Genomic DNA, 16,486 nt, shown 5'->3' with positions numbered 1-16,486 from the left:
AACTGACACCTTCTCTCTCCCATTTGCTGATCGCTAACTCAGTGAGCGGACCTTAGATGCGGTGAAGCATCTCTCTCTCTCTCTCTCTGGCTAACTAGGTGTGTCCTGGATCAGTAGACAAGCAATTTAACTTGCCTTTTTCAGTTGAGTACAGGGCAGCAAAGGTCACCATGATGAAAACCGTGGAGTACTTTCCGGCATTCGCCAAATGTGGGAATGCATTCCTGCTGTCCCTGTATCGACGGAGACACTGGGCGAATCGGATCCAGGGCGGGATACACTGGATGATACAGGTCACTCCATAGGAGTAACCAGTGCCCCCAAATTTATCTGCGGCAGGCAAAAAGACATCATGTTAGAACAAAGTGAAGTGAATGTCACGTACAGGATTCTCAATAAAAATTCCAGTACATGATGTGTGAGGAAGGGCTGACAACTCACTAGAATGTAATGACATTGTCTCTATTAATGTGCATCAGCATATAGGACATGTTTAATTAACAGAGCTGCACTTATCTAAACTTTCCTCTTCACTTCTGAAAGTGCGGGAACTTTTCTGAGTTGCGGCCCAAATATTCATATGTCGCTAAAACAGAGAACCAGAAAATTCATGGCCTGTAAGCGAGGTTTGGGGTGGGGGAGAAACCTTCAGGCAGGGGGACAGCCAATGTGTGATATAACATCCCAGAAAAAGAAGTCAATTAAGCACCAATTGGCACTTTTGGTGAAGAACTGGACCAAAAATTCACCGCTCTCCTGTTTGGGAGTAGCTACAAGAACACTGAAAAAGCTCAACACCACCCAGGACATAGCATTCTGCTGAATCGGCACTCCTGCTACCAAGGCTCATCAGCCCATTGCTTTCCACTGTGTACTATCCACAGGATGCACTGCAGCCAGTCGTCAAGGCCTCCTCTCATGTGACCGGAGAAGCAAAACCGTAGCCTCCAAATGTGTACCTACACCGCATGGACTGCAGCGTGCAAGAAGGCAGCTCACTACCGCCTTCTCCAGGGCAATTAAGGATGGGCAATAAATGCTGGCCCAGCCAGCGATGCCCACGTCCCATGAATGAATTTTTAAAACTTCTCCTCCAATTCACACACCACCCTGACTTGGACCTATATCAGCTATTCCTTTATTATCACTGGCTCACTACCCTAGAAGCCCCCGTCTGTGACCATAGTGGGAGCACCTTCACCTCAATGACTGCAGTGAGTCAAGAAAATGGTTTACCACTGCCATCACCTTCTCAAGGACAACTAGGGATGGGCAATAAATGCCAGCTTTGCCCCCTTTTGTCCACTCAGAGATCAAATAAAAAATGTACAGACTAAGACCCACCGGCAGTGCGTATTGCCAGTCTTTTTACTTCTGCGTATTTCAAGTCTTTAATAAATACAGAACGTTCCCCTCTTGTGTCGACACACAGTTACATTATGTGGTGGGACTCACTGACGATAGTTATTTTGAACATTGTGTTTCACCTGCTGGTGGGCTCAGGAGGCCCTGGTTGTTTTCCCAGTTCACTTCAAAGGTGTAGAAGCAGATCAGGGACCAGAGGTCGAGGAAGACGGTCCCCATGCTGTTGAGTTGATCGGCCAGCCAGAAATCAGCGAAGCTGACCTTATGGAACGGAGCCGTTACCGAGCGACACTGTTTCGGAGGAATCGAAGACAGAACCGTTAAAGCCCAAACCCCACATCACGGATCAGCTGAATCGCAGGATCTTTCAGTTACAGAAGCAGTCGGCCCACTCTGCCTTGTGCTAACTCTATGAACGATTTTATTCAAAGGGTCGCACACTGCCGCCTGCCCTTTCTCCATAGTCCTGCAAACATTTCCCCTTTCGGGCATTTGTCCGATTCCGCTTTAAAAAAAACTTTGCTTGAATCTGGTCTCGCCACCCTTTCAGGCAGGGCGTTCCAGGTCGCAATAACTTGTTGCATTGAAAGAAATTCTTAACCCCTCTTTGGGCCTTTTGCAAGTTATCATGGAAGTGTGTCACCCGGTTCTGGAGTTGGCTCTATGCCTGCTGATAATCGAAAGGCCTATTAAGGCCACTAACCAGGTAATGAACCTGAATTTTACGTTGACCGTCCAACCTTACAGTTAACGGGCAGGCGAAAAGGCCAAGCGGCTTTTACATTTTTTAGGGAACCTCATCCATGATCTGGATGAGGTTTCCTGAGGCTGTTACAAATTAAATAAAAAGTTTCATTTGAACTTAAAAGCATCTCACGTGACACAGTCACATGAAGGGACATGTTTCATCGAATTTTTCTGCTCTTTATTAATTATTTCTTAAAGCGTTTCAATTTCCCTGAGGCAGCTCTGTGCCTTCGCCCTCACAGGCAGGCGCTCAGTGCTGCCGCTCACGATCCATGCAGGGCGGGCCTCAATTGGCCCATCGGCGTGAAATCGCGGCGCGGAGCTGATCGCAGGCACCGCGACCACCCCCTCCTGCTCCCACCGAGCCCGCCCGACGAATGGAAGATCCTGGCCTTTGTTTACTGGTGGGTGGGGGAGGGGGGGAGGGGGGCTATCCTGGCCTCTGTTTACTGGCGGGTGGGGGAGGGGGGAGGGGGGGAGGTGTGCTATCCTGGCCTTTGTTTACTGGCGGGTGGGGGAGGGGGGGAGGGGGGCTATCCTGGCCTTTGTTTACTGGCGGGTGGGGGAGGGGGCGAGGGGGGCTATCCTGGCCTTTGTTTACTGGCGGGTGGGGGAGGGGGGAGGGGGGGAGGTGTGCTATCCTGGCCTTTGTTTACTGGCGGGTGGGGGAGGGGGGGAGGGGGGCTATCCTGGCCTTTGTTTACTGGCGGGTGGGGGAGGGGGGGAGGGGGGCTATTCTGACCTCTGACGCCGTGCCATTCCCTGGTAAGAATGGCAGTACACACACACGCTGACTAACCCTCTACCAGCTGCTGAGCGGACATGGTAGGCGAGGGAACTTCTCCCAGGGATTTCTCTCTACCTCCAGTAGGACAAAGGAGCATGTAACCTCAACACTCCTCTCATCTGCTCCACCCGACAAGGACAGTGAGACCATGCAGGTCTTTCTGCAAGGATTCTCAGTGCTGGTCACCGTTGCCTGAAGGTTAAGTTATCAAGGGGTTTAGGAAGCAAGAGTCACAAGAATGGGATCCTTCCCATTCATAGGGATTCACAGCTGGAAAATGGAGCCTTTTCCCATCCAGGTGCTGTTTTTCGTACAGAACCACAGAATTGTTATGGCACAGGAGGAGGCCATTTGGCCCATCGTGTCTGGACCAGCTCTCTGAATGAGCAATTCGCCTCGTGCCATTCTCCCTCCTTCTCCACGTATCCCTGCACATTCTTCCCCATTTCAGATAACATTCTGATTCCCTTTTGAATGTTTCAGTTGAACCTGCCTCTCGGGTGGTGCATTCCAGGCCTTAACCACTCGCTTAACCGTGAAAAAAATATTTCCTTATCACTTTTTTTGCTTCTTTTACTAATTGCTTTAAACCTGTGCCCTCTCGTTCTCAGTCCTTTCATGTGTGGGAACAGTTTCTCCCTATCTACTCATGGTTTTGAGCACCTCTATCAGATCTCCTCTCAGCCTTCTTTTCTTTGGGGCATCCTGAGGGCATGAAAGACGCTATATAAATGCAAATTCTTGCTTTCTCCCAGTGCAGTGCTAATGTACTTACCAGGACTTTTAATAACCAGACCCGGGACTTGTAGTAGAAGGTTTTGGTGGGGTTCAGGAGCATCAACAACATGAATCCATACAGGGCCAAGGGATTGACTGGCATTGGAGTGTGGATGTAAGTACTGAAGAGGCAGGCGAGCAAACTCAAGCACCAGAGGACCCCCAGGAAACCCGCTAGCTGGAAGGGAAAGAGGCACATGAGAAACTCTCAAATATTTGGGCCTATCGCACACAGAATCCACTGACACATTGCCCACATGGTGAAAAATCATGAACAAACATACTTTATAAAGTTCTTTCTTGGGCATCGCTGGCAAGGCCAGCATTTATTGCCCATCCTGAGAAGATGGTGGTGATTGGCTGGGTGCAAATGAATGGCTTGTGTGGCTACTTCAGAGGAGTTCAGGGTCAACGACAATGCTGTGGGCCTACAGTCACAAGTAGGCCAAACCAAGTATAGTTAGCTGATTTCCCAAAAGGGACATTTTATGATAATCAAACAGCTTCACAGTCACATTTACTGATGCCAACTTCTTAGTTGCATATTTTTAAACACTGAATTGAAATTCTCCGGCTACCATGGTGGGATTTGATGTCATATTCTCTGGATTACTTTAGTCCAGTGACACAGCTGCTTCACCACGGTGCCCCTGTATATAGAGTATTGCACCAGCTCCTGTTTTAGGTCCTCAATGGAGAGTAAAACCAGGCCCGGTGGAAAATTGGTGTCTGACTTCAGCCCAATTTCTCAGAGTGTTGGGTTACCCTCTTCTACGGCCTTGACAAGTCAGCAGCTCCCACTCTCGCTTAGGAAGGGTGTCATCAGACTCACCTCAAAGAATTGATGGTGGGAGAGGTGGTTCCTGGGGTCAAGTTCAAAAATCAAAGTGTGGTTCACTCCGGCCTTTCTCCAGCCATAGGTGTTAATTCCCAACAGGAAGACAAACTCGATCACAATGAAGCCTCCTCTATAGGCCCTAAGTAGAGGCCACACGCTGGCTTCCTGGGATACGTAGATACCTAGGGAAAAATCAAATTCAGTGAGGAATGATGTAATACTGTTCTGGCCATGGATAGGTGGAGGCAACAGGCTTGCCACTTGACCAATGGCCTGTAACAAAACACTGTGATTGGACAGCAAGTTTAACTAGGGCAATTCTGGCCACCGTATTATATAAAGAATATAGAGGCACTGGAGAAATTTCAGTATTTACACCTCTTGTGGATTTATCTACAGGTGCAATTTGTAAGAATAATTTAGCTTCACTCAGGGTCTTTTGATCGAATTCTCAAAACTTGTGATTATTTTTCTACTGCATTAATTGGTCCATTGAAATGTCAATCTTTGTCACACCTCCTGTGTTTGGCTGCTGCTGCTGCAGGTTAGGTTTTGTGCAAGGTTCTGATGGGGTTTGATAGGTTGGACACTGAGAGATTGTTACCCCCTGGCTGGGGAATCTAGAACACGGGGTCACTGTCTCATGATAAGGGGCCGATCATTTAGGACTGAGGTGAGGAGAAATGTCTTCACTCAAAGGGTTGTGAATCTTTGGAATTGTCTAGCCCAGGGGTTGTGGATGCTCCATCACTGAACACGTTTAAGGCTGGGATAAACGGATTTTTGGTGTCTCGGGGAATCGAGAGATGTGGGGAGCAGGAGGGAAAATGGAGTTGAGGCAGAAGATGAGCCAGGACTTGATGGACTAACAGGCTGAGGTTCAACCTGCAAATCCTTCCAACACACATCAATGGCAGACGGAAAGAATGGGAGAGATTCCTGGTCGGCCGTGTGAAGGAAAGAACGTTAGAGCCTCTACCGTCACTCTCCCTAGCTCCAGGCTACAACATACATGTAAAAGTGCATGTTGTCACAGCAACCTGGATTCCTTGAGGGGTGCTGGTTGGCTGGACGGCCGGTGTGGGTCAGATTGGGACCAACAGCACGGGTTTCGATCCCCATTCCGGCTGGGGTGGATTTGGGACCAACTCCTTGCCCTACCCACAGTGGAGATGGTGGCCCTGTGGGTGGGACCTGCCTTCAAGTGGAGAACTAAACGAAGAGGTTAGGATCGAAGGCAAGAGAGAGTTTGATAGGTCAGTGAGCGTTGGATAAATGTTGGACATTGGGTTGTTTGACTGACAGTCAAGGATCATCCAGCTGGGTAATGCAGAATCCATTCATTACTGATTGGCTGTGGGAGGTGGGACATATTGGGTGAGGTGGTTAGAGGCAGTAGCTCCATATGAAGTCTCCAGGAATATACGTCTATGGTGAGCTAACAACGTTACCAATAGGCCTTTGTGGTGCCTGTGCTTCCTTACATGCCCAATTCCAGCCTGCAGAAGCGACAAGAGGAACAAGACACAAGCCCCGTGAAATATGTCAGACATCCCATGCTACTTTTCTTATGAGTATTTCATTCCGCGGAAGTGTTAATTCAGAGAATTTCAGAGAAAGGTAAATATTCAAATGTCCTCTTTTCTAAACTATTAATATTGAGCTGCAGCAAGTAACACTATCTGAGATGAAAGCAAAATACTGCGGATGCTGGAAATCCGAAATAAAAACAGAAAATGCTGGAAAAACTCAGCAGGTCTGGCAGCATCTGTGGAGAGAGAAACAGAGTTAACATTTCGAGTCCGAATGACTCTTCTTCAGAGCTCTGCCCTGCAGATCTTGGAAGCGTGAAGTTACATGGGAGGCTGTAAAACAGGCCGGCAGGCATCTCACTCTGCAGCCTGTGAGCTAGGCCTCCCTCTACTCATTACCCTTTTGACAGTGAATGTCGTGCTGACCTGTGTTACTGGAGCTGCCTGTCTGCTACAGTCACTTGATACGCAGATGTCGCTGAATTATTCGTGCCAGCCTGTCAGAAGTGTTGTTTACAAATAACTTGAGAATACACAATGAGACCTTTGCTCCTTCCCAGTTGGCTGGTGCCAAATGCTTACCTTTGATGATTATCAGCACCATCAGTGCCAGGATGATTCCACACTGCAGCCCCACCCGAAAGGTTGTCCACACTGGAGCAGTCTGAGGAGTCACAGAATACAACACTTTAATATTGGAGGTTAGAACTGTTCTGCAGTCATTCTGGAAAAACTTGAACCCAGTCATCATCCCCTCAAACCATCTCCATCCAACACACACAATATACTGACACATACTCTAATCTCTCTTTCTTCCTCCCTCTCTCTCTCTCTCTCTCACACACACACACACACACACACCAATCGCACACTGACACACACTCCAATCTCACGCTGACACACACACATTCCAATCTCACAATGACACACACACATTAATAAACACACTTCAAACCCACATTGACACTGACACACATTTGTGCACACGCATACACACACAAACACACACACACCAATCGCACACAAACACAGACACACATTAATAAACACAGTCCAATCTCACATTGACACTGACACACTTGCGCGCGCACACACACACAGACACAGACACACAAACACACATACTCCCATCGCACACTGACACACACACACTCACCAATCTTGTACTGACACACACACACCAATCTTGCATTGGCACACACACACGCACACTCCAATCTCACACTGACACACACACACCAATCTCACACTGACACACACTCATCAATCTCACACTGACACACACACACTCTCCAATCTCACACTGACACACGCAAACACCCATACACACACTCCAATCTCACGTTAACACACACGCTCCAATCTTGTACTGACACACACATGCAAACTCCAATCTCACACTGACACACACACCCTAATCTCTCACAGACACACACACTCACTCCAATCTTGCATTGACACACAAACGCACCCTCCAATCTCACGCTGACACACGCACAAACCCACACACACTCCACTCTCATAATGACACGTACACACTCCAATCTCACATGCACACACTCCAATCTCACACTGACACACTCCAACCACACACTGACACACACACACTCCAATCTCACACTGACACACACACACACACACTCCAATCTCACACTGACACACATGCACTCCAATCTCACACTGAAACACACACACACTCCAACCTCACACTGACACACACACACACACTCCAACCTCACACTGACACACACACTCCAACCTCACACTGACACACACACTTCAACCTCACACTGACACACACACACACACTCCAACCTCACACTGACACACACACTTCAACCTCACACTGACACACACACTCCAACCTCACACTGACACACACCCATGCTCCAATCGCACACTGACAAACACATACGCGCTCCAATCTCACACTGACAAACACACACGCACTCCAGTCTCACACTGACAAACACACATGCTCCAATCTCACACTGACACAAGCATATGCTCCAATCTCACACTGCCCCCCACACACACACACATATACTCCGATCTCAAAATGACACACACACACATTCAATCACAGTCTGACATACACCGACACACACAAACTCCAATCTCACACTGACACACACACACTCCAATCTCACACTGACACACACACACTCCAAGCACACATTGACACACACGCAGACTCTAATCTCCCACTGACACACACACACACTCCAATCTCACACACGCACTCCAATCTCCCACTGACACACACTCTAATCTCACACATACGCTCCAATCTCATACTGACATGCACTCCAATCACACATACACACACCGACATACATTGACACCGAAACACACAAACGCACAGTCTAAACTCTCACTGGCAGATGGACACACTGTAATCTTACACCAACACACACACATGTCATTCTCATATTAACACACATATACACTCCAATCTCACACTGACACACACACACTCTCGAATCTCTCACACACACTGCCAAACTCCAATCTCACACTGCCAGACACACACACTCCAATCTCATACTGCCATATACTCACACACACACACTTCAATCTCTCACACACACACAAACACTCCGATCTCACACTGACACACGCACACTCAAATCTCACACTAACCCACACACACTCTCCAATCTCACACTGACACACACACTCCAACCTCACACTGACACGCACACACACTCCAATCTCACACTGCCCCCCACACACACTCCAATCTCACACTGACACGCACACACACACTCCAATCTCACACTGACACACACACTCCAATCTCACACTGACACACACACTCCAATCTCACACTGACAAACACACTCCAATCTCACACTAACACACACTCCAATCTCACACTGCCCCCCACACACACTCCAATCTCACACTGACACGCACACACACACTCCAATCTCACACTGACACACACACTCCAATCTCACACTGACACACACACTCCAATCTCACACTGACAAACACACTCCAATCTCACACTAACACACACTCCAATCTCTCACTGTCACACACACTCCAATCTCACACTGACACACTCCAACCACACATTGACACTCTCACACTCCAATCTCACACTGACACATACACACACACTCCAACCTCACACTCACACACTCCAATATCACACTGCCCCCCACACACACACTCCAATCTCACAGTGACACACACACACACACACTCCAATCTCACACTGACACACACACTCCAATCTCACAATGACACACACACACTCCAATCTCACACTGACACACTCCAACCACACATTGACACTCACACACTCCAATCTCACACTGACACACACACACACTTCAATCTCACACTGCCCCCCACACACACACTCCAAACTCACACTGACACACACACACACTCCAATCTCACACTGACACACACTCCAATCTCACACTGACACACACACACAATCTCAGATTAACAAACATACACTCCATGCACACATTGACACACACGCAGACTCTAATCTCCCACTGACACACACACCCTAATCTCCCACTGACACACACACAGTCCAATCTCCCACTGACACACACTCTAATCTCACACATACGCTCCAATCTCATACTGACATGCACTCCAATCACACATACGCACACCGACATACATTGACACCGAAACACACAAACGCACAATCTAAACTCTCACTGGCAGATGGACACACTGTAATCTTACACCAACACGCACACATATCATTCTCATATTAACACACACACACACTCCAATCTCACACTGACATACACACACTCTCCAATCTCTCACACACACTGCTACACTCCAATCTCACACTGCCAGACACACACACTCCAATCTCACACTGCCACATACACACACACTCCAATCTCACATTGGCACACACTCCAATCTCACACTAACACACACACGCTCCTATTTCACACTGACACACTCCAATCTTACACTGACACACACACATACCCCAATGTCACACACACACTCCACTCTCACACTGACACACACACACTCCAACCTCACACTGACACACCCATACACATGATCCAATCTCACACTGACACACACACACACTCCAATCTCACACTGACACACACACTCTCCAATCTCTCACAAACACTCCAATCTCACACTGACACACACACACTCCAATCTCACACTGACACACACACACTCCAATCTCACACTGACACACACACACTGCAATCTCACACTGCCACCCACACACACTCCAATCTCACACTGCCACCCACACACACTCCAATCTCACACTGCCACCCATACACTCTCCAATCTCACACTGACACACACACACTCCAATCTCACACTGACACACACACACTGCAATCTCACACTGACACACACACTCCAATCTCACACTGCCACCCATACACTCTCCAATCTCACACTGACACACATACACACATTCAATCATAGTCTGACATACACAGACACACACGCACACTCCAATCTCACACTGACACATCCACACACACACTCCAATCTCAAACTGACACACACTCCAATCTCACACACACACTCCAATCACACTTGTACACACACACTCCAATCTCATGCTGATATACACACTGACATACATTGACACCGAAACATACAAACGTGCAATCTAAACTCTCACTGGCAGATGGATACACTGTAATCTTACACCAACACACATTTCATTCTCACATTGACACGCACATATACACTCCAAGCACACACTGACACACACACTCCAATCTTACACATACACTCCAATCTCACACTGACACACATACACATTCATAAACATACTCCAATCTCATACACACTCCAATCTCACATTGATACTGACACACACACACACACAAACTCACGCGTGCACACACAAACACAAACACTCCAATCTCACACTGACACACACACACACACACCGACACATACACAATCTCAGACTGACACACACTCCAATCTCACACTGACACACATACACACTCCAATCTCACACTAACACACACACTCTAATCTCCCAAAGACACACACACTCCAATCTCACACACACACTCCAATCTCACACATACACTCCAATCTCACACTGACACACATACACATCATAAACATACTCCAATCTCACACACACACTCCAATCTCACACTGACACACAGTCTAATGTCACACATACACTCCAATCACACGTACACACACGGACATACATTGACACCGAAACACACAGATGCACAATCTAAATAAACTCTCACTGGCAGATGGACACACTGTAATCTTACACTAACAGACATGCATATATCATTCTCATATTGACACACACATACACACTAACCTCACACTAACACACACACACACGCTCCAATCTCACACTGACACACACTCCAATCTCACACTGACACACAAACACATTCATAAACTCACGCGTGCACACACACACTCCAATCTCACACTGACACTCACACACACCCACACGCACACACAATCTCAGACTGACACACACACACGCTCCAATCTCAGACGGAGACACACACTCCAATCTCACACTGACACACACACACACACACAATCTAAGCACACACTGACACACACACACACTCCAAGCACACACATACACACACACTCTAACCTCCCACTGACACACACACTCCAATCACACACTGACACACACTCTAATATCACACATACACTTCAATCTCACATTGACATACACGCCAATCACACGTACAGACACCGACATACATTGACACCGAAACACACAGATGCACAATCTAAACTCTCACTGGCAGATGGACACACTGTAATTTTACACCAACACACACATACATACCAACCTCACACTGACACATACACACGCTCCAATCTCACACTGACAAACACACACACTCCAATCTCACACTGACACACGCACACGCTCCAATCTCTCACTGACACACACACACGCGCTCCAATCTCACACTGACAAACACACACTCTCCATTCTCACACTGACAAACACACACGCACTCCAATCTCACACTGACAAACACACACACGCTCCAATCTCACACTGACACACGCACACGCTCCAATCTCTCACTGACACACACACACACGCTCCAATCTCTCACTGACATACACACACATTCATAATCCAATCTCATACACACCCCAATCTCGCATTGACACGGACAGACACAAACACACACAAACTCACACGCGCACACACAAACACACACACTCCAATCTCAGGTTGACACACACACTTCAATTTCAGACTGACACACACATACACCCCAAGCACACACTGACACACACACACACTCCAAGCACACACTGACACACACTCTAATATCACACATACACTCCAATCTCACACTGACATACACTCCAATCACACGCCGACATACATTGACACCGAAACACACAGATGCACAAGCTAAACTCTCACTGGCAGATGGACACACTGTAATCTTACACCTAGACACACATCTCATATTGACATACACGTACACACCAATTTTACACTGACACACGTACACACTCCAATCTCACAATGACACACACACACACTCCAATCTCACACATACACTCCAATCTCACATTGGCACACACTCCAATCTCACACTAACACAGACGCACTCCAATTTCACACTGGCACACACACGCCAATCTCTCACACACACTCCAATCTCACACTGACACACACACACACACACACACACACACACTCCAATTTCACACTGACACACACACGCCAATCTCTCACACACACTCCAATCTCACACTGACACACACACATTCCAATCTCACACTGACACACACACACTCCAATCTCACACTAACACACACACACTCCAATTTCACACTGACACACACTCCAATCTTACGGTGATACACACACATACTGCAATGTCTCACACACACACTCCAGTCTCATGCTGACACACACACTCCAATTTCACACTAACACACACACACACAAATCTCTCACATGCACCCCAATCTCACACTGACACACACACACTCCAATCTCACACTGACACACACACACTCCAATCTCACACTGACATACACACTCCAAGCTCACACTGACACACACACACTCCAGTCTCACACTGACACACACACACTACAATCTCATACTGACACACACACTCCAACCTCACACTGACACACTCACACACTCCAATCTCACACTGACACACACACTCCAGTCTCACACTGACACACACACACTCCAATCTCATACTGACACAAGCACTCCAACCTCACACTGCCTCCCACACACACACTCCAATCTCACACTGACACACACACGCTCCAATCTCTCACTAACATACACACACATTCATAATCCAATCTCATACACACCCCAATCTCGCATTGACACGGACAGACACACACACACAAACTCACACGCGCACACGCACACACAAACACACACACTCCAATCTCAGGCTGACACACACACTCCAATCTCAGACTGACACACACATACACTCCAAGCACACACTGACACACACACTCCAATCTCACACACGCACCCCAATTTCACACTGACACACACACACTCCAATCTCACACTGACACACACACACTCCAATCTCATACTGACACACACACTCCAACCTCACACACGCACCCCAATCTCACACTGACACACACACACTCCAATCTCACACTGACACACACACACTCCAATCTCACACTGACATACACACTTCAATCTCATACTGACACACACACTCCAACCTCACACACGCACCCCAATCTCACACTGACACACACACACTCCAATCTCATACTGACACACACACTCCAACCTCACACACGCACCCCAATCTCACACTGACACACACACACTCCAGTCTCACACTGACACACACACACTCCAATCTCACACTGACATACACACTTCAATTTCACACAAACACACACACTCCAATCTCAGGCTGACACACACACTCCAATCTCAGACTGACACACACATACACTCCAAGCACACACTGACACACACACTCCAATCTCACACACACACCCCAATCTCGCACTGACACACACACACTCCAATCTCACACTGACACACACACACTCCAATCTCACACTGACATACACACTCCAAGCACACACTGACACACACACTCCAATCTCACACACGCACTCCAATCTCACACTGACACACTCTAATATCACACATAGACTCCAATCTCACACTGACATACACTCCAATCACACGCCGACATACATTGACACTGAAACACACAGATGCACAGTCTAAACTCTCACTGGCAGATGGATACACTGTAATCTTACACGAACAGACACATACATATCATTCTCATATTGACACACACGTACACAACAATTTCAAACTGACACACGTACACATTCCAATCTCACGCTGACACACACACGCACACCAATCTCACACATACACTCCAATCTCACATTGGCACACACTCCAATATCACACTAACACACACGCACTCCAATTTCACACTGACACACACACCAATCTCACACTGACACACACTCCAATCTCACACTAATACACACACACTCCAATTTCACACTGACACACACACTCCAATCTCACACTGACACACACACTCCAATCTCACACTGACACACAGTCTAATATCACACATACACTCCAATCTCACACTGACATACACTCCAATCACACGTACACACACGGACGTACATTGACACCGAAACACACAGATGCACAATCTAAATAAACTCTCACTGGCAGATGGACACACTGTAATCTTACACCAACACACACACATATATCATTCGCATATTGACACACACACACACTCCAATCTCACACTGTCACACATACACATTCATAAACTCACGCATGCACACACACACTCCAATCTCACACTGACACTCACACACACCCACAAACACGCAATCTCAGACTGACAAACACACACACTCCAATCTCAGATGGAGACACACACTCCAATCTCACACTGACACACACACACAATCTAAACACACACTGACACACACACACAATCTAAACACACACTGACACACACACACACACACACTCCAAGCACACACATACACACACACTCTAATCTCCCACTGACACACACACCCCAATCTCACACTGACACACACTCTAATATCACACATACACTCCAATCTCACATTGACATACACTCCAATGACACGTACACACACCGACATACATGGACACCAAAACACACAGATGCACAATCTAAACTCTCACTGGCAGATGGACACACTGTAATCTTACACCAACACGCACACACATATCATTCTCACATTGACACGCACATACACACAAATCTCACACTGACACACCCACACACACATACTCCAATCTCACGCTGACACACACACACCAACCTCACACATACATTCCAATCTCACATTGGCACATACTCCAATATCACACTAACACACACGCACTCCAATTTCACACTGACACACACACACCAATCTCTCACACACACTCCAATCTCACACTGACACACACACTCCAATCTCACACTAATACACACACACTCCAATCTCACACTAATACACACACACTCCAATCGCACACTGACACACACACACACACACACTCCAATTTCACACTGACACACACACGCCAATCTCTCACACACACTCCAATCTCACACTGACACACACACATTCCAATCTCACACTGACACACACACACTCCAATCTCACACTAACACACACACACTCCAATTTCACATTGACACACACTCCAATCTTACGGTGATACACACACATACTGCAATGTCTCACACACACACTCCAGTCTCACGCTGACACACACACTCCAATTTCACACTAACACACACACACACAAATCTCTCACACGCACCCCAATCTCACACTGACACACACACACTCCAATCTCACACTGACATACACACTCCAATCTCACACTGACACACACACACACTCCAATCTCACACTGACACACACACACACTCCAATCTCACACTGACACACACACACACTCCAATCTCACACTGCCCCCCACGCACACACTCCAGATCTCACTGCCCCACACAACTCCAAACTCACACTGAGACACACACACACACACACACACACACTCCAATCTCACACTGACACACACACGCTCCAATCTCTCACTAACATACACACACATTCATAATCCAATCTCATACATACCCCAATCTCGCATTGACACGGACAGACACACACACACAAACTCACACGTGCACACGCACACACAAACACACACACTCCAATCTCAGGCTGACACACACACTCCAATCTCAGACTGACACACACATACACTCCAAGCACACACTGACACACACACTCCAATCTCACACACGCACTCCAATCTCACACTGACACACACACACACTCCAAGCACACACTGACACACACACTCCAATCTCACACACGCACTCCAATCTCACACTGACA

At 47.4% G+C, this 16,486-nt stretch overlaps 1 protein-coding gene across 1 annotated transcript in view; it reads right to left on the bottom strand.

Moving 5' to 3' along the window:
* Nucleotides 1-16,486, bottom strand: part of LOC144685209 (solute carrier family 53 member 1-like) — a 108,146-nt gene that overhangs the window by 11,610 nt on the left and 80,050 nt on the right. Inside the window, exons 7-11 of the mRNA XM_078549639.1 lie at nt 6,629-6,710; nt 4,509-4,696; nt 3,675-3,854; nt 1,478-1,656; nt 136-314 (exon numbers count right to left, since the gene is read on the bottom strand). Of these exons, the coding sequence (XP_078405765.1) occupies nt 136-314; nt 1,478-1,656; nt 3,675-3,854; nt 4,509-4,696; nt 6,629-6,710 (808 nt within the window). The remainder of the gene's footprint in view (nt 1-135; nt 315-1,477; nt 1,657-3,674; nt 3,855-4,508; nt 4,697-6,628; nt 6,711-16,486) is intronic.

Source organism: Cetorhinus maximus, chromosome 10, assembly GCF_964194155.1.
Source record: "Cetorhinus maximus chromosome 10, sCetMax3.hap1.1, whole genome shotgun sequence".
Taxonomy (NCBI): domain Eukaryota; kingdom Metazoa; phylum Chordata; class Chondrichthyes; order Lamniformes; family Cetorhinidae; genus Cetorhinus; species Cetorhinus maximus.
The sequence above is the reverse complement of the archived record's forward strand: the minus strand, read 5'-3'. Positions and strand labels throughout refer to the sequence as shown.